Below are 27,743 nucleotides of genomic sequence, written 5' to 3' on the forward strand. Positions count from 1 at the left end.
TTGCAGAGCAGAACCTCTCCTGCTGGGATTGAGATGGAAAGGAGCTGTGCCAGATGGATTTGGGGGAATGGGAAGTGGCCAGCTAAAAGGACAGGTGGCCCCTGGAAGGAACCTCAAGTGCAAGGACCCAAATTTAGTGACCCAAATCTTGCTTTGGGGTAAATACCCATCAAGAGATTGCCTTAAATCTTTCACCAAGGGGAGAATAGGGAGAGGCATGCCGGGAGAGGTTTAGTTTGGATGTTAGGAACAATTTCTTCACTGCAAGAGTGGTCAGGGATTGGCAGAGGCTGCCCAGGGAGGTGCTGGAGCCAGCGTCCCTGGAGGGGGTCAAGAAACATGCAGATATGGCACCTGGGGACACGGCTTTATGGCCATGGTGGTCTGAGGTTGATGTTTGGACTGGGTGATCTTAGAGGTCTTTTCCAACCAAAACAATTCTATGATTCTGTGTTTTGTCTCTCATTGTTTTCCCCCTCCATCGGCACATCCTCAAACAGCTTTGGCTGGTGCTGCTGGGGTGAGCTGGAGAGGCAGCAGCTAGGGCAATGTTCTCAGCCCTTATTTGGACTCAGCTTTGGGGAAGAGCTGCAGTTTCCCAGCAGCCCTGGACCCCACGCTGGAATCACAGAGCCAAAACCTGGGGTTTATTTTTTGTATCCATGCAACTGAACTTGGGAAGAAAATGAGACCAGCTCTGGCAGGTGCTGCATCACTTTCATGCTGTCCCACCTGGTCCCAAATCAACCCCCTGTGTCCTGCAGCCCAGCTGGTGTGTGTGGCTCCGTTTGCTGATGCTCTCTCCTCTCTCCCTCCTACAGGAATTCCTGCTCCAACAGCAATTTCCTTCTGTACCGAGACAAAACATCGAGTTGTGTTGTACAAGAAGGGGAAGCTGTGAACAACATCCCTAGGGAATCCTGGGAAGTGTGGACGTGTAAGAAGCCCACCAGAAGAACAGCTGAGGAATGAAGGAGCTTCAGCTCTGTTCTGGATCCTTTGGGAGAAGAGCAGCAGGAGGCAGCCTTGGGGGACCCTGCAGCTGTTCCCACCCCTCGATCCGCATGCATCTGGGGGTACAGGAGCCAGACACCGTTTCTGAGCCTGGCTCTCCCCCAGCGTGGGCCCATCTCCCTCTGCTGGCAAGCCAGGGAAGGAGCTGGGAGACCAAGCCGCCCCCAAGAAATGTCCACAGTAGAAAGTGGCCGTGCCACTGCTTGCGTGACCAGGGAACCCGCCCCAGAACGGAAGGCAGCCCCACCTCGGCTGGAGAGCAGGTGACACTTTATTCCCAAGGCAAAGCAGGTACAGCGAGTTAGTGTGTGAGACACCACGGATCCAAAGCTGGAATATAAATAAAGGACACAAAGAAGCAAAGTAGGGTGTATTTTTTTTCCCAAAGACGTGGGAACTGGCTGCTCCCTGGGGCTCAGAGGACCGGATGAAACCCACCAGAAGCAGAAGGCACTCAGCTCTTGACAGGAGTGGATGTGGCCTTCGTGGTCTTCTTCAGGTGATGGTAGTTCGGCAAAATCTTCATCAGGAAATCCAGCTGCAGAGTCTGGGGCTGGAAAGAGAGGCGGGGGGAAGGTCAGGCAGTGGTCCCACTGCCACCAGAGGGTGGCCAGGGGGAGTGTCAGCCACCTGCGGCCGCTCGGTCTGGACGCGGCGGAGGCAGTCGGCGCCGTAGATGACGGTGTTCTCGGGGATCACCTCGTAGGTGTTGACATTGCAGCAGGCCCCGATGATGCAGCCGCTGGTCAGGATGACGTTCCTGCCAACAAATGCTGCCAGAGAGAGGCAGCAATCCCCGTGAGAGTCATGGCTGTGATGTGACCGCCACCAGAGAATCCTACAATGCTTCACGTTGGAAGGGGCCTGAAAGATCATCTGGTTCCAACTCCCTGCCACAGGAAGGGACACCTCCCACTAGCCCAGGTTGCTCAAGGCCTTGTTCAACCTGACCTTGATGAACATCACAGGCTCCTCAGAGGCAGGAACCAGATCAGCCCAGTTCCCAACAGGGCCATAACGCACTGAAAATCACAGCTTTGTGGTTAGCTGTAGCTTGGCTTCAGCTACAATGAGAGAACACCACAAAATCTTCTGCTGTTCCCAGTTATCTACAAGGGCAAAATATCACAAAGGCCAAGAGGAAAAGCCACTACATACCTTTGGATTCAATGACATTGTTATCTCCCACCTTCATTGCTTGGGAATCTATAGGTCCATGTTAAAGAAAGCTGCAATGTCTGGAGTTTGTTTCAGAAGATAAACCCTGAGGTCATTTTTAAACCAACACCCTGCACCTCAAATCCCTGGGCTGTTTAAATCCAAACAGGATTCCCCCAGGATTCCTCCTGTACCGATCCATAAGTGTCAAGTACCAGATCAGGCATCTCACCAGGCAGCAAGGATACAACACCCAACCTCAAACACATTGTTGGTGCCAATGATCATTGGTTTGGGCTCCACTTCCTTGGTTTCTGGTGTAATATTTTCTGGATACCTGCAAAAAGAGTGGATTCAGTTCAGGTTTTGAGCTCACAAAGGCACCACCCTGTTCAGCAGCTCTGTTTCACAAAAGCCTGAAGACACACACATCCCATCCAAGCCAGCTGGGCTGTCAGGGGGTTAAGGCTGCTTGTCCTTGCACAGGGTCACTCATTCTCAGCACTAGGATTCTCCTCTGTCAGCTGGAGAAGGGTTCACAGCATCACAGAATCATGGTGGTTGAGAAAGACCTTTAAGGTCATCATATCCAAGTGTCAACCTAACGCAGTCAAGTCCATCACTAAACCACGTCCCTCAATGCTACATGTTTTCAATCCCTCAGGGACTGTGACTTCACTGCTCCCCTGGGCTTGACAACCCCTCTGGGGAAGAAACTGTTCCTAACGTCCCACCTCAACCTGCCCTGGTGCAACTTGAGGTTGTTTCCTCTCGTGCTGTTACTTGTTCCTTGGAGTAAGAGAGATCAGAGCCACAGTGCCACACGCACACAAATGCCACCATCTGTTGTTTGGGTTTATTCTTTTACTCAACCTCCCCGGGGTTTCTAAGCCTGCTCCTTCGAGAGTTGCAGGCATAAACTGATGTTTGACAACGCCGATATGGGGATCTGTGTTGATATAACCCCAAACCCACCAACTCTCTGCAAGCCCCAACCCAAGACTGCCACACTGGGATCCCAAACCAACCCTGAAGCACACCATTCCGAGCCAGGCTGTGCTGGGAGAGTTGCTAGTGTCGGCCTGACCGTGCTGAACCCTGTGCTGCTTCCTACTGACCCGTTGATGATGAGGGCCTGCTCCTCGATCAGGTTGCCTTCCCCGATGACGATCGGTCCCGCCTCGGCGATGATCCTGGCCTTGGGGTGGATCACGGTCCTTGGTCCTGCCGAGGGACAGCCGCGGTGTCACCCCCCCGGCATTCACAGCAGCACTCCCGCTGCTGGAGGGGACAACATGGGGACCTTACCGATGGTCACGTCCCCGCGGATCTCACTCTCCACGCACACCACAGCCCCCGGGGCGATCTTCACGCTACGGGAAAGGACCGAAGGGATGTGAGGGGGTAACCGGCTGCGGGGGAGGAACCGTTAACGGGGAGGAGGAAACTGGGGCGGGGCCGAGCAACGGGGAAGCGACCACGCCGTGGCCCAGTGTGTGTGCAGGGAGGACCGGCGGCGTTCCGGTGGGGGGAACCCGGGACTCACCTCTTCTGCGCTTTCTCCGCCATGACAGAGGGCGGAGGACTGCGCCTGCGCGGCGCTGAGCGGCGAGGGAAGCTTTGCGCCGTGCGCTCCGGCTTTCCGCTCCCCCCTGGACGCGGGGGAATTCCCCGTGGGCGGCTCTTCACACGCTGCTTCACACGCCTGGCGGCAGCGTTCCCGGTGCTACCGGACGGCGGGCGGGCACTAGGACCCTGCGGGCGGTGGGCTGCTCCGCCGCGCCTACTGACCTCCTCTGGGCTAAGCCCCGCCCGCCGGAGGGACAGGCCCCGTTCCAATCCCTCCTCCTCCTCGCTGGGGCTCCGCAGCTTCGGGCTGGAGCAGCCCAGCCGAGGCGGTTCCTCGTCGGCCGCAGCCCTCCCCCGAGGACCCGACCCAGCTCAGCCCATCCCCGCCTGCTGCCCGGAACTGACGGAGCGAGAAGGGAAGACGGCGGCCGGCAGCGGCCAAACCTCCTCCGCCCCGGTTTTGTGGGCGAGGCAGGGTAAAGCTTCAGGCTTTCCTGCAAAGTATCAACGATTACCAACGGGTACGTGCCAGTACTGCCCTGGCACGAAGCCCTTCGAACATTTACAACAGACTTTCAAAGACCGTAGCGCTGCCAGCATAGCTGCGGGTTTTATCCAGTGTCTGGGCTTTCTTCTTCAAGAGCAAACCGTTTCCAGCTTTGTTTTTTTCCAGCGAAATACAACAGCAAGCACCTTTTAAATCCAGTCCCGTACTAGATACCACCGGGTGCGTACCCGTCACTACCCGATTTACAGCCCTTGGCACCTTTAGCACGTTAACGTCTCCAACTGAAACTGACAGAGCCTGTAAAACGTGAAAGTCTTTATCCCTGGGGCACCACCACCATTTCTTTTCCCCTTAAAGCTATTTATTACCAATCAAAACTCTTGCTGTTCCCCACCTTAACTGATTACCTGGGCGACTTTAACAACCGATCCCCTTCAATCTAATTCCGTTCCTTACTCTGTTATTTTCTTTGTCCACCCAAAAGCATTTTCTTTTCCAATGTCTCCCTTTTCTACAGTAAGCACATGGACTATCATCTTGCATGCAACTAAACCCAGTTGTGAAGCCCTGCTCTGGACTGCTCTGTCCACTTTGCACAGTTTCTTTTTACTGACACCGACCAGTAAGCATATTAAAACAGTTTCATTCTTGCCAGCACCCTCCAGATTCAAATCTGTCCATTTTTTACCTACCTCACACAAACTCCATACCTTTCTTCATACAATTTAAGGAATGTTTTGTTTTACTAGCCCGACTTAAATTTCGCATAGAATTCAGTCTTGATACTCCTTTAGACTCTCCAGTTCCCCAGTTTTATCTGGATTCCATTCGTATCTTCTTGGGGTGGATATAACTTAATGCTTCTGAGCCACTCTCTCTGCCGCTTTATCCCAGAAACAACCCCAACAGAGCCTGTTTATCTCCCCAGTTAGGACTCTAAGTCGTCATTAGACTTTTAATAGCACCATGTAAGCACAGACACCAGTCCTCTCAAGCTCCAGTTAACACCAGCCTCAGTTTGTAACCTCCCCCCAGCAAGGTTTTTACTTCTGTCCGCCTTGGGGGGTCGGGAGGGCAGCTGCCAGCAGTCCAAAGCAGCCCCGTTCCAAGTGAACTGTAAAGCCGAGCCGAGAGCCTGCACCTCCGTACTGCTCAATTCTCACATCAGTCTGTCCGCACAGACCCAGCAGGACCAACCCGACCTGGGCTCCGTCTCCGCGTCCCAAGCCACAGATCCTGGCCGGTATTTTCGCTCCGGTACCGGCGTGGCTCCGGAAGCGACAGAGGAAGCGCAGGCACAGGGCAGGACGGGCGGAGCGGACCTGCGGAGCCGGGCAGCCGTTAACCCTATCTGTTCGTTTTCACCTGTCATCGCCACCCGCGGCAGGTAAACAAGCGCCGCTGCCTACGCGACTGCGCTACTAAGGGGCTCCGCGGAGGAAGCTGCGTAGTCACGGGGCTCGGAGTGCCGGTTAATAAAGCCAGGCAGCCACAGCGCTGCGACACCCGCACCCTGCTCCGCCGGTGCCCGCCGTCAGCTCTCAAGCCCTGCCCGACACGGCCAGGCCCGTGGCGGCAACGCCCCCGAGCGGCCGCACGGGGAATTAAATACTGGCACCTGCCCCTCACAGCGGCGCCGCCTGGCGGACACAGTGCGGCAGTACAGCCCTCAGTACCGGTACTGGTGTTGGAGTGCCGGGATCTTTCCATACCCTCTTGGCCTGGCGAGACCTGTGGGGGGGGTATGTGGGGGGTGGTGGTGGCAGCTGGGGAAAAGGCTGTGCACATGCATATGGGACACAGGCAAAACGGTGGGAAAAATCTCACCAGTGCTGGGAGGCCGCATGGGGGAATTTGGAGAGCGATGGGGGATGATGGCAAGAGGGTAAGGAGCACAGCCACACATGGACACCTTTCCATCGACCCTTTATTGAAACTGTTGTATGATTCAGCCCTTGTCCATCACACCAACCACTGCCACTGTCTGGGACCTGCCCGCAGGTACCTGGAGTTCCTGTGGAGAGAGGGGAGAGCTCTGAAGCCTCAGTGGCTGTCCCCAGCCAGGGGTCTCCATCACCCAGAGATCTGCTGTCCCCTCCCAATCCCACACACCTTCATGCAATGCCTGTCTCCAGCACATCCTCACTTTTGGGAGGTAAATTCTTGTTTAACGTCTCCATCTCTTCTGCCTTTCTCTTCCTGCGCTGCTTCCGACAGCGGCTGGAGAGTGGGGTGATAATTAAACTCTCCTCAAAACAAAGCAGAATCCACCCTGCAGAAGCTCTAGATGGTCTCCAGCCCTGAAGCAATGATTCATGCACCTCCCAGCACCCTCCCAGGCCATGTCCCACCTGAGTAGGTCAGCCCAAATTCCGCCTGCCCAAAGCTGGTGGACGTGGGCAGGATTCACTCCCAATCCAGGGCATGGGCAGGATTCACTCCCAATCCAGGGCTGCCCCTTCCCAACCCTCACCCTGTCTCCCCCTCTCCACATACTGGCTGCAGATGCAGGCGCAGACGATGAGGGCAATGAGGATGGCGATGGCAGCAATCACGGAGATGATCACAATCTGGCCCTGGTCACCTCGCAGGTAGAAGATGTCCACCCTCTCACAGCGAGCCCCTGTGTAGCCTTGTTCGCACCTGCCCCGTGGCACAGGGAATGTCCAAAAAAACACCGTGGTGCCCACGCCCCCCTCCTCCTGGGAGGATGGGCATGGCATCCCCAGCCTCGTGCCACCATGTCCCCATCAGTGGTGGCTTACACACAAGCTGGTGTCTCCTCTGCCACGAGGAAGCGACATCTCCCTCTGACACAGTAGTGTGTGTACTCCTCCGGGCACCTGGAGAAGTGTCCCTGCCGCTTCAGCTGCGTCACGTTCCCTGGGGGTGACAAGGACAAAGAAATCCACCACTCCCCCATAGGGTTACAGCTCTGTTCTGTCCAGAAGCAGAAGAATCCCAGAGCTGGTCCATCTCCAAGGCAGGTCCTTGCTGAGCCACCAGCATGTGTACCCTTGGCTGTGGAGTTCCAGTTGTGGCCACTGCCCAGCTCGGTGGATGCCACATGGCTATCCTAGACAGAACTCCCTGCTTGTCACCCATCCCGCTCCTCTCCCCCAAACCCAACTCCCATCCAACCCCCTTAGGTCCCTGGAGCATCCTTACCTGTGCAGCCCTCATCTGTGCCACAGGGGAGCCCCTCTGTGCCATGCCTTGTGGTGACATTGGCATCGGCTCCCACGCCGCTGAGAACTGCCAGGCCTGAAAGCACAGCAGAGGTGGCTCAGAGCCCAGCCACAATCCCAGCATCACCACCACCACCGCCAGTCTCCCAGCCCTCACTGCAGGGAGGGGACCAGTAAAGTGCTCCACAGCTGTGCCCGTGGCCCCCCCTTCCCTGGCAGCATCAGCTTTTCCCCAGGCGGGAGGAGAAGGGAAAGCTGGACCCCACCCGCCTCCTCCACCCACCAACGCCCCAGCATGGAGCCTGGGAGGCAGTGGGGCGGGTTTTGGGGGGCACCGCTCCGCCTGAAGGCAGCCAGCAGCCCTTTTTCCTGGGGAGGCGACAGCAAGGTCCTGCTTACTGCCGTGTCCTTTGGAGGAGCCTGGGTTTGGAGTGACCAAAAAATGCACCAGCTGTGGAGCGGGCAGCTCTGCAGCTCGGCACCCACCAAAGCCCAGTTGCTTCCCGTGCGCGGGTGCCAACCCCCCATTGCAACACTGCTCACTGCTGCACCAGATTATGGGATGTCGAGTATGAACCAAACTGGAAACAGGGCGACCACGCTCGCTGTAACCATGGGACGAAGCTGAGAGCTGGCACAGCCCCGCCGCGTCACGGCGGCGGTAACCGGATCGCTGGCATACCAGCACTGACTCAGCACGGCCAGCCCTGCTGCCGGCCCAGCCCTCCCCAGGGACTGATCTTGCTGCAGTGGCACCCTGGGGAGCAGGGACAGGTCCTGCCTGATGGGGCAGGGTGCTGGGTGGCTCCCATGAGGGTGGAATGATGAGATGAGGGCTGTATCCCACCCTAGTGGGTGACTTTACAGCTCAGCCATGCCAAGGTCTCCATGAGAGGGGGAATTCGGGCAGCTGAGCCTGGGCAGCGTCATCCCCTGGTACCTGTTTTTCCATCCAGCTCTTTAGCACTCTGGCAGCAGCAGGAGGGCTGCCTGGCCAAACCTCCAGTGTCCCCCCTGTCCCATGGCAGCGAGTGCCCAGCACACACATCCCTCCTGGCTATATATAGGCACCACTGCACTAACAACATGCTTTGGGGAACCGAGCTGCAACAAGACCAGTGCCAAGCCTCCAGCAGGGCTTCCCCACCAACGAGCATCCCTTCCCCATCTCGAAGACCCAGGCTGGGAAGAGATGGAGCCCAACACTGAGTTTGGCCCACCTAGTGGGGTGAGAGATGCTGGGGAGAGCCAGGGGATGAGCTATGGGACAGCTGCCCACCAGGAACCATCTGTGTGTGGCAGGGGCACACGGCGGCACAGGGTGGGAGGCTGACTTCAGCCCGGTGACCAAGTTCACAGCTCAGCATGGAAAGCTTCCCACCAAGATGAGATCCCCACCCTTATTGCAACCAGATGCAGAACTTTGGCATCCTCCAGGCTGGCAGCCCCTTGACAAGGACCACCCTAGTGGCATTCCAGCTCTGGAGGGTTGGTGCCCCCCCTGACAGCCATCTCTCAGCACCCAGGAGCCATGGGTGCAAACAGCCTCGTCTCTTTGATGCATGCAGAGTCTGTTTTTGCTATCTCTGTCTGCACCTTTCCCTAAGCGGTCAGAGATAAGCCAGGGCAGCATCCCAAACACAGGATTGTTTTGCCATAACACCCTCCACGCTCCCCTGGGAAAGCCCAAATCACAGGAAAGCAATCACCCAGAGCATTGCCTTGCTCTGATGGGCAACTCAGCCCCAAACCAGGTCAGCCACCTTTGATTTCCTCCTGCCAGCACAGGTTGGGCAGGTTTTGCTGAGTGATCTTGTCAGCCCAGCCGAAGGGCCAAACCCAAACTGCTCCTGGTGCAAGGGACAGCTCCCTCCGAAACCCCAGGCTGGCACTCTGCACCCTGGAGAGTATTGCCAAACACAGCTGATGTTCAGTCTTACCCGGTGTTATCACCTGACAGCTCTGAGCAGGCTTCCCACACACATGGGGACTCTCTCTGGGACACTCACTCACTTCCCAAACAGGTCCCCCCACATCCCCCAACCCTGATGCTGCCAAGGATGGAGAAATTCAGCAGTTCAGCCGTCCATGAGCATTGTCCCATCAATAGGTGGGAAAAACATCCCAGTTTCACTTCAGGGTCCCATCAAGAACTTCTATCCCCATGCTGGTCCCAAGGGATTCAAAGATTCACAGCCAAGAGGAGGTGAGCACCGGGATGGGTTGCTGGCGAATACTGGGATAGGAGCTGGGGGCACAGGCATGGGTGCAGGGGAGCACAGGGACAGGACTGGCACAGGGACAGGACTGGATAAACCCTCAGGCTGGACAGGAGGGAAGGATTGGAGTGGGATTGTTCAGGGAACACCGGGAAGTCACTGGGATAGGAGTGGAAAAACATGAGGGTGAGCATGGCAAACAGTGGGATGGGACCTGGGGAGCAGCGTGATGGGTGGGGTGGGATGGGATGAGGTTTAGGGGGGAGCGGGCTGAAGAGGAGCAGCTGGATGGGACTGGGGGAGCAGCAGAATGGGGTAGGGCAGCACCGGGACAGGCACGGGGGACCACCGGAACGGCACCGAGAGGCAGGTGGAGAATCACCAGCGTGGAACTGGGAAGCAGCCGGTGGGACAGGGGCAGCAGCGGGACCGGCCCGAGCTGGGACAGAGAGAGGACAGGGCCGGGACAGAGGGTGGCACCGGGCAGGAGCAGGGGACACCGGACCGGGACAGTGAAGAGGGGAGCACCTAGCCGGTGCCCGGTGCTTACCGGAGGCAAGGACCAGACAGAGCAGCAGGGGACCGGGACCGCCACTCGGGATCGGGGTCGGGGCCGCCGCCGCCTCCATGCGCGCTGCCGCCGCCGCCGCCTCCGCCTGCCCGGTGCCCGGCGGCTGCGGCGGGGCGGGTCCCGGAGGGACAGGGGCGGCCGCTGCCAGCACCGCCGCCCTCCTCCTCCTCCTCCTCCTCCTCCTCCTCCTCCTCCTCCTCCTCCTCCTCCTCCTCCTCCTCCTCCTCCTCCTCCTCCTCCTCCTCCTCCTCCTCCTCCTCCTCCTCCTCCAGCTGCCCGGCTCCTGCCCCGGCGGGAGCATCCCTTGGGAGTCCCCAACGATCGAGACCCTCCCCACGCGTGTTGCCTCTCCAGACATGTCCACACCCCAATCATGTCACTGTCCCCCCAGGTCCCCTCCTGCCCGGAGCAGCGAGCTCAGGAGGCATCAAGCAGCTGCCTCTCTCCAGCATCCCTGGGGATACAGAGAGCAAGAGGGGACTCCCCCACCCCCTTCCCCCCATCCCTCTTTCCAAGGGGGCTCCGGGCGTTCCCTCCTCACAGCGCTGGAGGGCGTGGGGCTGGAGCCCAGCTTCACCTCCCCAAATCTTTTCACCCCTGGAGGGTGTGTTATGAGAAGGGAGATTTATTCACAGCGAGCTGCTAGTAAAACCGTCCAAAGCCCTCAGCGGGCAGTGACGGCAGCTACAAATTATTTGGAAGGGGCTGTGCCTTGGCACAAGCCTTCTGCACCCTGGCCTTCGGGATTTCTTTTTTTGCCTTGGAAGGATGATTCTTGTCCCCTGAGCCATGTCCCGAGGAGGAGAACCCCATGGAAGTGCAGGTGTCTCCCCAGGATGCTGGCAGGTCCCATCCTGGCATCTAGAAATGCTCTGGGATGTGGTGCCATGACTTGGTGATGCCCTGGTCTCAAGGGAAACAGAGAGGCTTTGCCCAGCAGAGGAGGGTAGGCAGGCGGGGGGGGGGGGGGGGGGGATGCTGCCTGCTCCGTGTCATTACAGGCGTGAAATAAGGGGTGGGAAATGAAGGACTGGAAAGAACGGGTGACCTCAAACCGCAAGCTGGCAGCTATTAATGCAAGTGCTGGCAGCCACCCAGCCATGCCATTTGGCTGCTGGCCAGGGGGTGAGCGAGCTCCTGTAGCCCCAGCCAGCCAAAAATCCCAGCTGCAGGCTCCAGCACAACAGTTCCACCAGCACCTCAGCTCACAGCCACTCTGGCTTTCAGCTGGTGGGGTGGGAGAACTCAGCCCCCCCAGAAGAAGACAGAGCATGCTGAACCATTGGCGAGACATTGCAAAGCTCTGGTGAGGGCACTGGGGACCGGGCAAGACCAGGGAAACCAGCAGCTGGCAGCTGGATGTGACACGGGATCACCCAGGAGGAACTGTCTTCGTCCCAGTGGAGTGGGCAAAGGCAGGGACAGGCAGCAAAAGGCGTTCTGTCTGCCAAAATAAACCAATCTCTCTTCGGCATCCCTCATATCTGGATAAAACTGGAGAGAAAAAGCACCTTAAGGAGATTTTCAAAGAGCTGCAGCCCCAAGACAGAGGTAGCCTTGAGACCAGATCGAGGTGACCACACTGATAAGACCAGGCAGAGCCCTTCTAAGGTGCCCGTGCTGGTAAGACCAGGCAAAGGTAGCCCTTCTAAGGCGCCCGTGCTGGTGAGACCAAGTAGAGGTGACCATACTGATGAGACCAGGCAAAGGTGGCTGAGCAGAGGTGGCGGTGCTGATGGGACCAGACTCCAGCTGTGATCACGGAGAGGTAGCCAAGCAAAGGAAACCAGCCAGAGGTGACCAGCAGATGGCAGCTGGAGCCCATGGACGTTCCTGGTGTTGAAGGTCTCCCGCAGCATCCTGGAGCCCATCCGAGGCGCTGGGTTTGCACGCAGCAACATGGTGAGGAGCAGCAGGCATGCCCATCCCTGCCCTCTCCTTAGCAACCTCCTGCTGCCCATAGACTCATACAGCACCTCCTGCAAAAAAAAAAAAAAACAGACCAAAAAGTGGATGGGAGCCCAGTGAGAGGGAAATGACCACATGGTTCCCACAGCAGCAAGCTCCTGCAGTGATAAGGACACTACTTCTCCCCCACTCCAGTGGAGAGAAGGTTTCAAGGACACTCGAGCTGCTGGTGCTGCCCAATTCTGTGTACGACAAGGCAGCCACCATCCAAGCCAGATGACTTGGATTTTGTGTCCTGCTGTTTTAGGCCTGGAGCCAGGATCCATCCCAAGGAAAGGCCACACAATGCAACAGAAGTGATGGCTGTGTAACCCCAGTGGAAAACAGCTCAGCCATGGCCCAGGTCTGAGGGCATGCTTCTCTGGTGCAAACGTGTGGAAGCCTGGAGAAGATGAGTTCAGCCTGAAAACACTTCCAGAAGGACAGAGGTGAAAAAATGGCACTTGTACCTCCTGCTATGCCATAGATGCCTCCTGGCTGGATCCCTTGGGCACTGGGAGCTGGAGGAAGCAACCCTATCCAGCCATGGCAGGAGAAGGTATCTGCTCCATGTTCCTCCAAGGGGAGAGGGATGCCCTGGCAAAGTGCACACACAGCCTTACATAGAATCACAGCACAGGTTGGGTTGGAAAGGGACCTTTAAAGGTCATCTAGTCCAAGTCCCCAGCAGGGACATCTTCAACTCAGGCAGGTTGATCAGAGCCCCAAACAGCCTGACCTGGCATGGCTCTAGGGATGGGGCACCCACCACTTCCCTTGACAACCCGAGCCAGGGTTTCACCACCCTCAGTGTAAAAAATCTCTTCCTTCTCTCTACTCTGAATTTCCCTCTTTCAGTTTCAAGCCATTGCTCATTTTCCTGTCACAACAAGACGTCTTCAAATGCCTGTCCCTAGCTTTCTGATCAGCCCCTTTAAGTCCTGAAAGGCCAGCAGAAGGTCTCCACGAAGCTTTCTCTTCTCCAGGCTGAACGCTGCCCCCCTACAATTTATGTCTTTGAAATCCCAGATTCTACTCAGTATGACCCCAAGGAGCAAGAGGGAACAAGTGGCAGTGCCACTGGGCACCCTGAGACCGCACCCAGTGCCACCAGCTGGGACAAGAGCTCCCCATGCCCGGTCCTCACTGTTGATGTGCCACTCTTGGGGCTGGCTCCCGGTGCGATGCTCAGCAGCCAGTACCGGTACCGGACGCCCAGTACCTCATCCCAAGGCAGACTGCCGGCTGCTATCCGTCAGTCCCAGTATGCACGCCCAGTATGGACCGCTCGGTGCTCTGGGTCCAGTCCCTGATACCCACCGCTGATGCCCTACAGGCGGTGCCCCGTCCGGTGACCGGTACCGGCAGGTGCCGCTGTGCGCCGGGAGCTAGCAGGGGGCGGCGGCAGGGGCCGGACCGGGGCGGTGGCAGCGGGCGGGCAGCGGGGCAGGGCTGCCGGGCTGTGTGTCCGTCCCTCTCGCCGCGGCTGCCAGCCCCGCCGGCACCATGGGCTGCTGCTGCCGCCTTCTCCTCGCCCTCCTCCTCCTCCCGGCAGGTAAGTGCCCGCCGCCGTACCGGGCTGGGGGGCACCGGGCTGGGGGGGTACCAGGGACCTCCGCTACAGGGCTGAGGAATTACCGGACTGGGGGTACCGGCGATCCCTGTTGCAGGGCTGGAAGCGATGTGATGGGGACAGAGAGGAAGGCAGCCACCCGCTTGCCAAGGGCAGCCCAGCTTCCAGATGCCTGGAGAAGGACTTCTACTGGTTTTTACTGGTTCCCACTGGTCCCACTCATTCCACACACACACACCCCCAGCACCAGTGGGGCTGAGTGAGAGCGGTTTCACAGCAATTCTTCCTCATCCCTTGCCCCGCAGCGCGGTCCCCGGCAGGGTCCCTGAAGCCAGCGGGCAGGAGGACAACTTCAGGGGACATCCAGCATCTTCCCCCCAAGCCTCGCATCCCCTTCCAGGCATCTTCGCTGCTTTGAAGGAGCTTTTATCACTCATCCTGGCCATGACTAGAGAGGTTTCTGCGCACCCAGGGGCTTTCCTCGACCGGCTAAAGGCATCTCCCCTCCATCTGCCCCCCTCTCTCAGCAGAATTAACCTCCCCCTCCTATAGAAACACCCGAAGTGACATCACTGAAGCCAGCCAGGGGAGGCAGCTCAGTCCGCAGGCGGTGTGACAGCGAGCACTTTCCAGTGACAGGTTTTGCCTCGGTGTGAGCCGGGGTTTGGTAAGCACCACCAAGAGCGGTCTGCTGGGGGCCGTGACAAACGCTCTTGCATAACCGAGCGGCAGGGAGGCGCGCAAGGAGCCGCACGTCGGGCAGAGCTGCTCCCGAGCCGGGCTCCGCTCCGGAGCTCCTTGCGAAAGCCCCCCAGCCGTCTCCCCAGACACCAGCTGGGGAGGCTATGTCCGCAGGGGCTCCATCGCCCTGAACGACGTCACCTTGTGGGAGATCTTCCCCTGTGAGGTGACCTCGCTACTGCAAGGGGAGGGAGGGCTGGTTAAAGCCTTCTCCTTGCGAAGGGGAGTTTGCCCGTGAGCTCTCGGTTCTCTGCTTTCCCAGCGACTGCACTTGGGAGGGATGGGGATTCACAGATTGCATTGGGTTGGAAGGGACCCTCAAAGGTCATCTTGTCCAACCCCTCTGCAGTCAGCAGGGGCACCTCCAGCTAGAGCAGGCTGCCCAGGGTCACACTGAGTCTGATCTTGAATGTTCCCAGGGGCAGAGCCTCAACCACATCCCTGGGCAACTGCATCCCTGGGATGAATCTATATTTTGCTCCACAAGGATGCTAGGAATGCAGTTCACCTCCTTCACCATCTTCTGCCTGGTCACCCATTTGAAAGTGACCAGCCTCTGCTAGGAGCCAGCCCACAGTCACTGGAGGGTTGGGAGGCGGGTTTTTCCCAGCACTCAGGTCAAACCCAAAGCTGTTCCCACGACCATCCCTCTCTGAAGCACCAAGGCCAGCGAGGCTTGGCAGAGGAGCAGGGAAAAATTTCCCTGGAGTACAGTACTGTGCCTCTCAGACTGCTCCCAAACACCCCTAAAGCTCCAAATCTTTCTGTCCACATAGAAGTAATACTGGAAAATACATATATCGGCCATGAGAAAGCAAGAGGCATGATTTAAACATGCTCCAAGCTCATTCTTCAGGACTTAGTGGTAGCCAGGATGTCACTGGGCAGGAGGGAAGTACAACTGGGCTCTGCCTGGCCGCAGAATTAAACAAGAGCATCTTGCATGAGGAAGTTTTTATCCTGTTGTTACTCCTTCTCTGGATGCAAATCCAAACATGCTCTGCTTTCCTGACATGCCCAATCCTATGCAAGTGGTTGGTGCACCCCCAAACCCACTTCAGCTGCTCTGAGCTGCCGTGGAGGAGATGAAGCTCTAAGCACTCCTGGCTGTGAACTGAAGGACAGGGGAGATCCTCCCCTCACCCAATCCAAAGGAGCAACAGTTTCAGCCTGTTTTATTGCTCTGCATCACTTAACCTGAAGATGTTAAACAATTCCTGTGCTGAACCCAATTGCTTCCCTTTCTGGGGAAGGCTGGGATGAAGCTGATGCATCTCAAAGTCTGCTCCTGGAAGCAGCAATTAGCCACTGGCCAGCAGAATGAGTTGGCTGGTGAGTTGTCACTTGGGCTGAGCTGCTGCTTGCCAGCACATCTGGCTGGCTCCAGAGCCATACCCAAGATAGGCAAGTGAATCATGAGGGGTTTGTTTGAAACCTGTAACATAAAAGATCTGGAAGTATCTTGTGTTGAAATCAAGCAAAAATCACTTCAGAAGGTGCTGGTGCTGTCAGCCTCTGCTCCTAATGAGGGCAAAGCTCGTGCCAAGAGGAGCTTCCACACTGTGGGCTAAAGCCACTAGGTGAGGTGACAACCTGTCAACATACCCCAGGGAGGACACAGGGCCCTGTCAGACAGGGATTCTCCAGGAATATGGAGGCTTTCCACCACTGATCTTCATCAGACACCTCTGGCTGCAGCCCAGTGGCCACAGGTTGCTTTGTCATTCAGGAGAAAAACCTCTAAGACATTCTCCACTTTCTTTTTTGCTCCAGTTTCGTTGTGACTTCAGCACCAAGTGCTTCATGAGTTGAACAGTGAAGCAGCACAGTGCTGGGGAGGGGGTGTTTTCTTTACACGAAGGGCCACCCAGTTCTGCAGCTGCTGTGATGGGTGGGTTTGTTGGGCAACCAACTGCCCTTGCTCTGGACTTTGGGCTTTAGGGCAGGTTGGTGCCTGAGGAGGAGTTGGACCTGCCCCAGGCAAGGAAGGAACTGGTCACAAGGACTGTGTATCATGTAGGCAACTATTTTTATTCCTTTTTTAGCTGGATTGAGCAGAGGCTGTATGATGATGATGAAGCTGTCTGCCTGGTTCTTCAGGAGCAATTTGCTTACAGCAGGCTTCCTCAGGGTCTCAAAAAGCTGTAAGAGCAAGTCAGCCCCCACTGTTTGCTCCTTCCTCCTATGCAATAGGCTGGAGAAGAGCAGCTGCTGCTCCCAAGCCAGGCCATGACCCACCATCTAGTGAAGATCTCCCTTGGAGCCTCTCCTTGCCAGCTTGCCCAAAGCACCCAGGTTGATGTGTCTGAGTTTGCCCTTGCCTTTTGCAAAGAGGCATCTAACAGAGATGTTGGTACAAGCCAAACATCCAAGGAGGTGGTCACTGATGGGTTTGCTCAGCGGTGACTCCTCAGCATCCTCAAGGAGGGCTGCCAAGGGACATTGCCAGAGTGCCCTGGCTAGCTGCATGTTTGGGACAGCTTCTCCCCCAGAGACAGGGCCTCTGGATGGTGAGGGGCCTGTGGAGACAGCACATTGGCTCCCAGCATGTAGCTGTTTCTCTTAGCTACAGAAAGTTTCCTGCTTTGGAACAATTAGACCTAAACCACTTAATGACTATGCAGCAGAAGAAAACTAATCATGCAAGAAGCCAGCTCAGCTCTCCAGTACATCAGAGCAACTGCAGATTCATCTGACCTGATGGCCTTGGCTTCTTTCTGCAGCTTTGTTGTTTACCTTGATGATCTTGATGCTTCTTGGCTGTCCCACTTGGGTTCTTTCTCCTCCTGCATCTGGTCTTATATCACCACCAACACAACCTGGCCTTGAAAAGAGAGGCAATGCAGCAGGAGCTGAGCAGGCAGCATGGCAGCAGCACATCATCCAGGGCTGCTCCTGCTAGGATCACAGTATCACAGTATCACCAAGGTTGGAAGAGACCTCACAGATCATCAAGTCCAACCCTTTACCACAGTGTGTTACAGGTCACCAACACACACCTGCAGTGCTGTTGCTTTGCTACAGGCCTGGAGAGACACCATGCTGGCCCTGGTTTATCCATTGAGGCTCAACAGCAGCCATGGATGTCTAAGAGTTACCATTTCACAGTGCCAACCCAGCTGGGTGCTACCTCTGGCATGGCATGAAGAGCTTGCTGGGTCTGAGACAGAGCTTAGATCCAACAGAGATGATCCCAGATCACTTTCATTTCTTAGGGACAAGAGGGCAGGGCTCTGCAACAGTGGCCCAGAAGAAGTGAAACAGAAACACAAGATCAAAGTCTTTGCATCCTGTTTCCTTCTCCCAAATCAGTGCAAAGCTTAGTCAGACCCCTGCTGACTGCAGATGGGCCCCTCCAACAAGAGAGGAGGAAAATGATCACCAGCAAAGACCAAATTACCTGGTGACAGAGAAGGTGAGGCAAGACTCAGCGCTGAACAACTTGAAGGACAAGTTGGACCCAAAGCAAACCCCAGTTTTGTTCAGTTATAGCCACCACGAGGAGATCTTTTGCCTTTTGCAGCTCGATGCTGGCAGTTGTGCCACTGAGAAGGTCCCTAAATGAACGCTACACCGGAGCATGAGCGAGGGGAGGGGAGGGACCTGCAAGGAAACCAGCGCAAGGGAAGGAAATCCCCAGCCACAGAAACCAAAAGCAAGCCACCCAGGTCATAAACAGGAAGCTCTTGGCCTCTATTGAAAGAGGAATTGTTTTATTGCTCTGCATCACTTAATCTGGTCATAAACCACCACGTGCTGCAGGGCCAACAGAGCCAGGGCTACTGTGTCATCACTCAGTGCCATGGCTTAGTTCATTAGAAGGGTTAGGTGATGGACTGGACTCACTGATCCTAGAGGTCTTTTCCAACCTGGTTGATTCTGTGATTCTGTGATCATGACTTGGTTAGAAGCAGCTGGAGAGCAGCCAGGAAGAAAGGGACCTGGGGGTACTGGTAGATAGTAGCTGAAGATGAGGCAGCAGTGTGCCCAGGTGGCCAAGAGAGCCAATGGCATCCTGGCCTGCATCAGGAGCAGTGTGGCCAGCAGGACAAGGGAGGTTATTCTGTCCCTGTACTCAGCACCGCTCAGGCCACACCTTGAGTGCTGTGTCCAGTTCTGGGCCTCTCAATTCAAGAGAGATGTTGAGGTGCTGGAAGGTGTCCAGAGAAGGGCAACAAAGCTGTGAGGGGCCTGGAGCACAGCCCTGTGAGGAGAGGCTAAGGGAGGTGGGGTTGTTTAGCCTGGAGAAAAGGAGGCTCAGGGCAGAGCTCATTGCTGTCTACAGCTACCTGAAAGGAGGCTGTAGCCAGGTGGGGTTGGGCTCTTCTGCCAGGCAAGCAGCAACAGAGCAAGGAGACACAGTCTCAAGTTGTGGCAGGAGAGGTCTAGGCTGGATGTTAGGAGGAAGTTGTTGTCAGAGAGAGTGATTGGCATTGGAATGGGCTGCCCAGGGAGGTGGTGGAGTTGCTGTCCCTGGAGGTGTTGAAGCCAAGCCTGGCTGAGGCACTTAGTGCCATGGTCTGGTTGACTGGATAGGGCTGGGTGCTAGGTAGGACATGATGATCTTGGAGGTCTCTTCCAACCTGCTTGATTCTATGATTCCATTCTATAACATAGGACCTGCAGAAGGTCAGGGAAGATTGTGCACCACCAAACACATCACCCAGAGTGAGCCACACCAACTTATCTTAGATTTTAGGGTCCAGTTGCTCCTCTTAAGCTAACAGAAGAAGTCACCCTAGTGTGGATGTTTTCCCTCACTGGCACCACCACCTACAACCAAACATTCACTGATGGTTTTTTTTTCCCTCTGCTACACAGAGAGGACACAGCTCCAGCCACCAACTTTTATATCTGAGCCCCCAGCTGTGCTAACAGCCCTTAACCACCCCAACATGCCTCACTAGGGACCCTTGTGCCCATTAGGCCAAGAGCAAGAGCTCTATCATGCTCAGGTATGGTGGGTGCATAGTGGAGGCCTTTTCATAGAATCATAGAATCAACCAGGTTGGAAGAGACCTCCAAGATCATCCAGTCCAACCTAGCACCCAGCCCTAGCCACTCAACTAGACCATGGCACTAAGTGCCCCATCCAGGCTTTGCTTGAACACCCCCAGGGCCAGTGACTCCACTACCTCCCTGGGCAGCCCATTCCAATGCCAATCACTCTCCCTGTGTTGGTCCAGTTTTGTTTTGTGGTGATGTTCTGGTGCTTCTTCTGGTTGTTTCCTGTGCTGACTCCAGAACTTCATGTATCCTCTTGTCTTAAGCAGAGGATGGAGCTGTGCCATCATCCTTCTTTGCCTGCTCTGGATAGATCTGGTGGGCATCCAGTGAGATTACTCTGGACTTTTGTTTCAGTATGGCCTTGGTCATATGCTTTTGATGGTTCCTGTCCCAGAAGAAGCTGCTGAACTAGCCTGGAAAGTGGTGCCCAGCCTCACTGCTGCTGTGGGTGCCCAACAGACCTGTTAGTTGCAGTGGCTGCTGCTTCTGGTGTTATAAATCTTGATCAGAAGGGATGGGCAGATTCCTTGAGTGAGTGCAGGCAGGAGAAGCTGCTGGGAGGGAGAGGAAATCATATTACTGCTGCAGAAACTCATTATCTCTGGGACTTTGGCTGCCAGAGGAGCATCACCCGCTGCAGCTGGGGTTGTGGGTGCCTTGGTTAATTCAGGCTGAGAGCAGGCATGTGTTGTGTTGATGAGGTCATGTGGACCTTCTGGTAGTTACATCAGATGTGATGAGTCATGAAGAGGAGCCTGTTAAAAGCTCCATCTCTGCCTTATCAGTGGCTGTTTGTTTGCTGTGGCATAGCAGCTCCATCTGATGTCATTCACTGGGGCTGGAGATGTTCTCTTGTCTTTTTTTATGCTGCTTTTCAGCTGGCAGCACAATTTCAAAGCTTGCTGTGATTGCTTCTGGAGTGCCTGAGAGAGTCACTGCTGGAGAGCCTGCCAGCCCAGCTCAGGCAGCTGCTTCCCAAGCACAGCACAGGAAGCTTCCAGCTTCTGCGAGGCTGAGACCTTCACTTTTGTGTGGCTTACAGAAGCCAGGAGAAGAGCATGCAGAGAAGAGAGGGAGGTAATCCAGCAGGTGGATGGTTTGCTCCTTGGGCTGGCAGGTCAGCAGGATTAACAAGGAACAAGATATTTGAGTCAGAGGGATTTAGCTTTTTCTCCTCTTGGCTCTTTTCCATCCTCCTAGGGAAGGCAAAATGACCTCACAAAGCTCTTGTGACACTGCTGCTTTCTGAGGCACTTACCTTGTCCTGGCAGCCCCCTGCCTGCCTCTGAGCCAGATTCCAGCAGGGTGGTCAACTGCCTTAAGTGCCTTAGATGAGCAGATTCCTCGGGGCTGAACTATGCTTGGCATCCCCTGGCAGGGAAAATCCTTCAGGCCCTCTGGAAGCCTCTGCTCGAGGGGGCCTTTAGCCTCTGACGTGGTGAAGTTTCACAGTGGTGGTTTTGTCCCTTGCCTCGGTGCTCTGCTCTGGTCCCTGCTCGCAGCTGCAGCTCCTAGAGAACAGGTGTTGGAGAAAGAAGGAACCCCCCCCCCCTTGGCTTGTCTGTGCCCTTTCAGGTGTGTTGGGAGAGGACTGGGCTTGCAGACAGGCTGTGTGCTCTCCTGAATGCCCAGCTGCCCGGTGCCAGGCTGTCCATGAGCTGGGTGCAGTGCCATGAGAACATGTGGGTGCATCAGCCCAGGGGTTCCTCAGCCAGGTCCTTGTTGTCCCTTTACCCTGCCCCCCTTGAGAAGCAGCTTGCATTGACTCTGGAATCCCAGTGGGGCTTTTCTGGCAGTGCAAAGGGCCATGAGGGGTGACGTGGGTGAGAGCTGCACCCCAGGGCAATTGCTGAGTCCCAGATAAGCTGATGGAGAATGATGGCCTGGGGAATAAGAGGGCTGGCAAAGGCAGAGATTAATGCAGCACTAGTGAACTGGAAGCCAAGGCTTGGCTGGCAGTGGCCATGCAGGAGCAGGAGAAGAGGACAAGCAGGGCTGAGCTGAGCAGTATTGCCTCCAGCCATGCTTGCTCTCCTGGGAGATGTCTCTGTGACTTGTGACCTGCTTGGCTGGGAGTGCTCAGCCAGCGGCCAGGGCTTGTTCCTGCAGCCAGCTTTGGCTCACCCTCTGAATTTATACCCCTCAGATCTTATCAGAAACTCCCTGACTCACCCTGGCCAGCAGCACTGCCAACTTTCTGACGTCCCCATCGGTTTGCCTCCGAAGTTCAAGCAGATCCTGAGGGTTCAGGAGACATCAGAGTGCCCTGGTGACATCAGGAACTTTTTAGGAACTCAGGGTGCTCTGGAAAGCTAGGAAGGAGGAGGTAGGACGTCTGGGTGCTGCCCTGCTGCTGTGGTTGGGCTGGGTGCTGAGCCAGGTGGCATGTTTGGTAACCAGACTCCAGCTTGTCATCCACCTCCTTTCTGTTATCCTAAGGTCTGCCAGCCTTGTGCCTCAACAGAACAAGAGCTGAGTAAGGTGAAAGCTCAGAGGCATCTCCCAGGTGCCTGTCCTGGGGAAAAAAAAATGGGGTTGAGTGTGCCAGGGACTTGTGCTCCTACTTGCCACGGGCTCTAGCAGAAGCCATGCCCCAGAGCTGGCTTTAAATCCTTGGCCAAGGGTATGTTTGAGGATTTTAGGCAGAAGATGCCTTCATGAGAGGTGTGCTACATACCCAGTGGCTGCAGTGAGCTGGAGGCCCTTGGCTGAGGTGTCCCTTCTGCTGTCCTCCTCCACTGAAGGTGTGCAGGTTGAGTGAAGCTGTATGAGACACCTGCAGCCTTCTGTTTGCACTGATGGCTGAAAACACCCAAACCCATGGCTTAGTGAGTCCTTGCTCCATGGTGCTGCATCCTACCATCTCTACACTCCCAGTGTTTCCACCTCTCCTTAAGCATGAGGTACTGACTGTGGCCTGCAATGCTCAGCAGTGAGGCACCTCACATTGCACAGCCTCTGTTCCCAAACCTGAGTCCTTCCCACACCACTGCTCCTTGGTGCAGCTCTGTGTGCAGTCAGAGCTGCATGGTGAGCCAGCAACAGCTCCATCCCCTCTGCAGCACCTCTAGTGCAGCTTGGGTCCTTTCTTGCTCCCTTGGGTGTCACCTGCACAGGTGGCATTTCAGTCTGACTTTGCAGGGACACCCACAGCAGGTTTGGCTGTGATGGTTGACAACATCTCCTTGGGAGGCAGCTTGGTGATGGGCAGGAGACCCTTATGTGCTCACCAGCAATGCTCAGCCTTGGATCATCTGCAAGCTCCTGCTCACAAGGAGCTACCATGAGAATCGTAGAATCAAGCAGGTTGGAAGAGACCTCCAAGATCATCCAGGCCAACCTAGCACCCAGCCCTGGCCAGTCAACCAGACCATGGCACTAAGTGCCTCAGCCAGGCTTGGCTTCAACATCTCCAGGCACAGAGACTCCACCACCTCCCTGGGCAGCCCATTCCAATGCCAATCACTCTCTCTGCCAACAGCTTCCTCCTAACATCCAGCCTAGACCTCCCCTGCCACAACTTGAGACTGTGTCCCCTTGTTCTGTTGCTGCTTGCCTGGCAGAAGAGCCCAACCCCACCTGGCTACAGCCTCCCTTCAGGTAGTTGTAGACAGCAATGAGCTCTGCCCTGAGCCTCCTCTTCTGCAGGCTGCACACCCCCAGCTCCCTCATCCTCTCCTCACAGGGCTGTGCTCCAGGCCCCTCACCAGCTTTGTTGCCCTTCTCTGGACACCTTCCAGCACCTCAACATCTCTCTTGAATTGAGGGGCCCAGAACTGGACACAGCACTCAAGGTGTGGCCTGAGCAGTGCTGAGCACAGGGGAAGAACAACCTCCCTTGTCCTGCTGGCCACACTGCTCCTGAGCCAGGCCAGGATGCCATTGGCTCTCTTGGCCACCTGGGCACTCTGCTGCCTCATCTTCAGCTACTATCTACCAGCACCCCCAGGTCCCTTTCTTCCTGGCTGCTCTCAGCCACTCTGTCCCCAGCCTGTAACACTGAGAGTTGTCTGTGCTGCTGCTTCTCCCTTAGAAAAGGTCCAAGCTTCTGTCTCTTGGCTCCAGGGTCCCACAAAATGAACCTTTCAGTGTTTTTTTAAATCCTTCAAACTCATAATTAGTTCATTGGAGCTTGCTGGCACCAGTGCAAGTTCTTCCTCTTCCCAGTGCTGGACTTGGGATGGTCTGGGAGTGTAAAGAAGTGAAAACTTGGGAATGAAAATCCCTCCTGATGTCACTTGATGTTGGCACAAGCTTCTTAGCTCAGCCATGCTGGTGGAGCTTCTAGTGCTGGCCCAGTGCTGAGTTTATCCCTGTAGAGTAGAAAAGGGGTGGGGATGGGGGGGTCTGCTGGTGGGGACAGAGGGGAAAAAATGACTCATCTTGATGCTAGGGAATGGAGACAAATGAATGCACAAGGGGACGAGGGGAGAGGAGAAAGAAGTGTTTTGTGCTACTGCTGCCAGCTGCAGGGTGGCTGCTGCTGAGGAGGAGCTCACTGCTCTGCTGGGAAGGTGGAGGAGCTGCTTGGGGGATCTTAGTCTTGGGGAAAAATGGTGCTGGCTCATGCTGGGGCAGCTGGCCTGGTTCCAAGCTCACCCTTGGCTATGCAGAGCTCTTCCAGCTCTTTGTTTTCAGGTGACTCTCAGCACTTTAGAACCTATGAACTTCCTTACAGCTTCATTCCCAACCCCTTCAGCGTTCACCCAAAGCCCAGCTTACCCCAAGGATTTCCCTGTGGCTAATACTTCTTTGTCTCGCTTCCAGGGCTGGGTGATGATTCCACAGCATCCCCCCTTGCTCCCACCAGCCCTCCCTTCTCCTCTGAGGGGATCCTAGAGGTGCCAGTCTTCGAGGATGCTGCTGTCCCCACGCCAGCTCCTGGCCAGCCCCTGCTGTCCGTGTCCACAGGACCTGCTGAAGACAGGATGTCCTCTGGGCCCCTGGAGAGGGATGACCACAATGCCACCACCACAGCTGCACTGTCCCCCACTCCTGTCCCTGCCACCATGAGCTCCATCACCACAGCAGGCAGCCCACGTGTAGCCTCCAACCCCAGCTTGGTGCCATCCACCTCGGAGACAACCCCAGACCTTTGGACAGCAAATGCCACCAGCTCGACAAGGGGCACAACAGATCTGGGGGCAGCTCCCAGCCCCCAGGGTATACCTGCATCACCCTCCTCCTCCCTGCCCACTGCTGACCTGTACTCATCCCCTGGGACATTCTTGTCCCCAACACCTGTCCTCATGAAGCCCAGCACCACCCAGACACCAGTGCTGACCAAGGATGTCCCTTCTGTGGGGACAATGCCTGTGGCATCAGGCCTGGCCACGGAGCCAAAGTTCCCCCCAGTGACTGTGATGAGCTCCACTGCAGCCGAAGCCACAGCCAACAGCAAAACCACTCTGCCCACTGGAGTCATCATGGAAGAGGTGCCACGGGCCTTGAGCACAGGTGAGTGCCACCACCCTCTGTGTGCATGCATAATGTCAACCTCAAGGGGCTTAGGTAAGAGGGGCAGACCCCCCCCCCCCCCTCCCCCAAATTGGAAAGGAAGAGATGGGCAACCTTCTGAGGGCACCCTTCAGCAAAAGCTTTCCTTCAGCAGCCTGTGGCATCTGCTCCACCAGTGGAGACAAAGAGTTGTAGACACCAAACCTCAGTTGCTCAGAGATGTGAATGAGAAGCTCAGTCACAGCTGTGACTTCAAACGCTTAAGGACGAGAGGAAACAAGTACCTGGCCAGTGAGAGCAGCCTGGCTTAGGAAGGTGGAGGGTTTTGTCCTCCCTCTTGGAGATCTCACTAAGCTGACACTAGCTTTCACTTGTCATCTTCTGCCAGCTCAAATAACTTAAAGTGCTTCATAAGGTCAGAAAATGGAAGGTTCTGGAGCACCTTCTAGCCTTAGCTCACCGCTAAATGCTGCCTGGTGCTGGGAGGAGTCTCAAGGTGTGAGTGCAAAGCTCTCTTATCCCAAATCCACCTGCCCTGTGAAAATGTAGGGGATGCCCAGCAGCCTTCATGGGAGCTTTGGGAAGCAGTGAGGGAAAGTTCCCCTCCATCAGAGGTGACTTAGCAAAGGTGTGCTGGGAGCAGCTGGGGTGTGGGGTGCGTGCTGTGGGGCTGGGGACTGAGCACTGCCCTTTCTGATGGACCCTCCACAGGGAGCATCGTGGCCATAACTATGACAGTCATCGTGGTGGTGGTGCTGGTTTTTGGAGCAGCAGCATGCCTCAAGATCAGGTAAGGCTGTTTTGGAGTGCTTGCCTGGTGGGATGCTGTAGCTGTGGACCCTCCCCTGAGGATGGAGCCCCTCTTAGGTGTTACTCCAGAGCAAAACCCAAAGATGCTTTGGGAAGATGCTGTCCCCAAAGGCATCACAGTGATGGGCAGCCTCTTGTTCCAGCAGGGCTGCATTTTCCACTGCATCTGTATGGCAAAAGCTGTTTTTCTTCCTCACTTTTAAAGCAGCCTCCCTCAGCTGCTGGAGATGTTGCTCAGCACAGTCATAACCAGTAATTATCTCCAGGGCAAGCTGCTGCCACGGGGCTCCCCATGACTTAGACAATAAACAGCAGTGCCAAAGCAGCTGGAATGAGGCTTGGCTGACAGCTGAGATGAGCAAAGGTCTTTTTAACTCCCTTGTATGTCCCAATCTGGTTCAACTGGAGCAAAATCCTGCCTGGGCTTATTTTGTGTCCTGGTGCTGCCTGCTAAAACATCCCAAAGCTTGACATAGTGAAGAGTTGCATGGGGTTTTTTTGTTGGCCTAGGGAAGAATAACTCCTAAGCCACTCCAAGTGGTGACACTGGGCTGGTTTGCTTTCCCCTGCCAGGCACTCCTCCTACGGCAGGCTGCTGGATGACCACGACTATGGCTCCTGGGGCAACTACAACAACCCTCTTTATGATGACTCCTAGCAGGAATGATGAGAAAAATAACCAAATCCTTAATTTATAAGTGCTTCTGCAGCAGCCTCTCCACTGGTGAGGAGATGTCCAGGCACCGAGCCGCTGCTGAGGGCTGGATGATGGTGGGTCCAGCAGGTGACAGGCAACTGGAGGGTGGGTGGGAGTGTGGCACCCACAATAAACTTGAATGTTGGCCTTTGCGTAGGAAACTGGTCCCCAGGACATGTTGGCTGCTTGGCTTGTAGGCAAGGGAACCCAAATTCCAGAGGGGGAAGGGATGGGGGAGGGTCAGCCAGCATCATGGCATCCTTTAAAAGGCTGCTGCTCCAGGGCCTGGGGCGTGGGGGTGACACTGACACATGGGGGCTGCTCAGCCAGAGGCAGCAGTGGGCAGGGGTCTCCTGTCTCACAGAACTCCTTAGGTTGGAAGAGACCCTTAAGATGGACTCAAACTGTCAGCCTATCACTGCCAGGTGACCACTAAGCCATGTCCCTCAGCACCACATCTACGTGGCTTTCACGTCCCTCCAGGGTGGGAGCACCAGCACTGCCCTGGGCAGCCTGGGCCAAGGCTTCACAACAATTTTGGTGAGGGAAATTTTCCTAATATCCAACCCAAACTTCCTCTGGTGCAACTGGAGGCCATTTCCTCTTGCTTGTTCCTTGGGAGAAGACACAACCTGTCTCCAGCCTGCTTTGTGAAGTTGTAGATGGTCACTCCTCAGCCTCCTCATCCACATCCCCTCTCTTTACCACTTCTGTCTCCAGGATGTCAATGAAAAGCAAAGCCTCAGCCTTGATAGATAAATCAGCACTAAATGGTGATCAAAGGTTTCAGGGCATCCCACTAAGCCCCCAGGACTGGTCACTGTCACCCTGGGGTTGTAGATCAGCTGCTTCCTGCAGACCCTCGGCAAGATGGTGACATGACTGAGCTCCTGGAGCAGGCACCCCTGTGCAGGTAGGGATCAGAGTCAGGCAGTGGAACAGGCTGCCCAGGGAGGTGATGGAGTCACCATCTCTGGAGGTGTTCAAGAAACATGTGGCCATGGCACTTGGGGACCTGGTTTGATGGCCATGGTGGTGTGGAGTCGATGGTTGGGCTGGATGATCTTAGAGACCTTTTCCAACCCAAACAATTCCATGCTTCTATAGTTTGCAGCATTTGCTGGCCCTGTTTGCTTGTGTGGGGAGGCTCCTCAGGGTGTCCTCTGAGACACCTCTTTGCTGAAGCCCTGAAACAAGCAGGGCATTTGTGGCTACTGCAGGGGTGGGGGGCAAGCAAGGATCAGCCACCATTCCCTATGGGATGCAGATAGCTGAGGCAGGAGC

At 55.9% G+C, this 27,743-nt stretch overlaps 3 protein-coding genes and 1 long non-coding RNA gene across 6 annotated transcripts; 2 read left to right on the forward strand and 2 right to left on the reverse strand.

Annotated features, from left to right (window-relative positions):
* Positions 1–179: 179 nt before the first annotated feature.
* LOC135178688 (uncharacterized) lies at positions 180–1,533 on the forward strand. Its single transcript, XR_010303687.1, has 2 exons — positions 180–704; positions 822–1,533. It is a non-coding gene; the product is annotated as an uncharacterized LOC135178688 (long non-coding RNA).
* DCTN6 (dynactin subunit 6) lies at positions 1,268–3,964 on the reverse strand. The gene is made up of 7 exons (XM_064149768.1): positions 3,719–3,964; positions 3,481–3,545; positions 3,291–3,396; positions 2,421–2,509; positions 2,173–2,220; positions 1,645–1,787; positions 1,268–1,567 (listed from the first exon to the last, which is right to left on the reverse strand). Exons 1-7 carry the CDS (start codon positions 3,739–3,741, stop codon positions 1,469–1,471), a joined length of 573 nt encoding a protein of 190 aa, XP_064005838.1. The 5' UTR covers positions 3,742–3,964; the 3' UTR covers positions 1,268–1,468.
* Positions 3,965–6,158: 2,194 nt separating this feature from the next.
* On the reverse strand, positions 6,159–10,318 carry BTC (betacellulin). Of its 3 annotated transcripts, none has more exons than XR_010303803.1 (6): positions 10,207–10,318; positions 7,418–7,513; positions 7,015–7,132; positions 6,723–6,892; positions 6,362–6,469; positions 6,159–6,263 (listed from the first exon to the last, which is right to left on the reverse strand). XR_010303803.1 is itself a non-coding variant. In XM_064150405.1 (6 exons), the coding sequence occupies exons 1-5, from the start codon at positions 10,283–10,285 to the stop codon at positions 6,364–6,366; spliced, it is 546 nt and encodes a 181-aa protein (XP_064006475.1). In that variant the 5' UTR covers positions 10,286–10,318; the 3' UTR covers positions 6,159–6,263; positions 6,362–6,363. The 3 variants fall into 3 exon arrangements, 2 of the variants coding, with proteins under 2 accessions (XP_064006475.1, XP_064006476.1); XM_064150405.1 differs by having other exon boundaries at positions 6,746–6,892; XM_064150406.1 differs by lacking the exons at positions 6,159–6,263; positions 6,362–6,469 and adding an exon at positions 6,474–6,495 and having other exon boundaries at positions 6,746–6,892.
* Positions 10,319–13,615: 3,297 nt separating this feature from the next.
* PARM1 (prostate androgen-regulated mucin-like protein 1) lies at positions 13,616–26,620 on the forward strand. Its single transcript, XM_064150408.1, has 4 exons — positions 13,616–13,729; positions 24,263–24,952; positions 25,664–25,742; positions 26,336–26,620. Exons 1-4 carry the CDS (start codon positions 13,681–13,683, stop codon positions 26,418–26,420), a joined length of 903 nt encoding a protein of 300 aa, XP_064006478.1. The 5' UTR covers positions 13,616–13,680; the 3' UTR covers positions 26,421–26,620.
* Positions 26,621–27,743: the final 1,123 nt, after the last annotated feature.

The sequence above is a fragment of the Pogoniulus pusillus genome, chromosome 10, assembly GCF_015220805.1.
Source record: "Pogoniulus pusillus isolate bPogPus1 chromosome 10, bPogPus1.pri, whole genome shotgun sequence".
NCBI lineage: Eukaryota > Metazoa > Chordata > Aves > Piciformes > Lybiidae > Pogoniulus > Pogoniulus pusillus.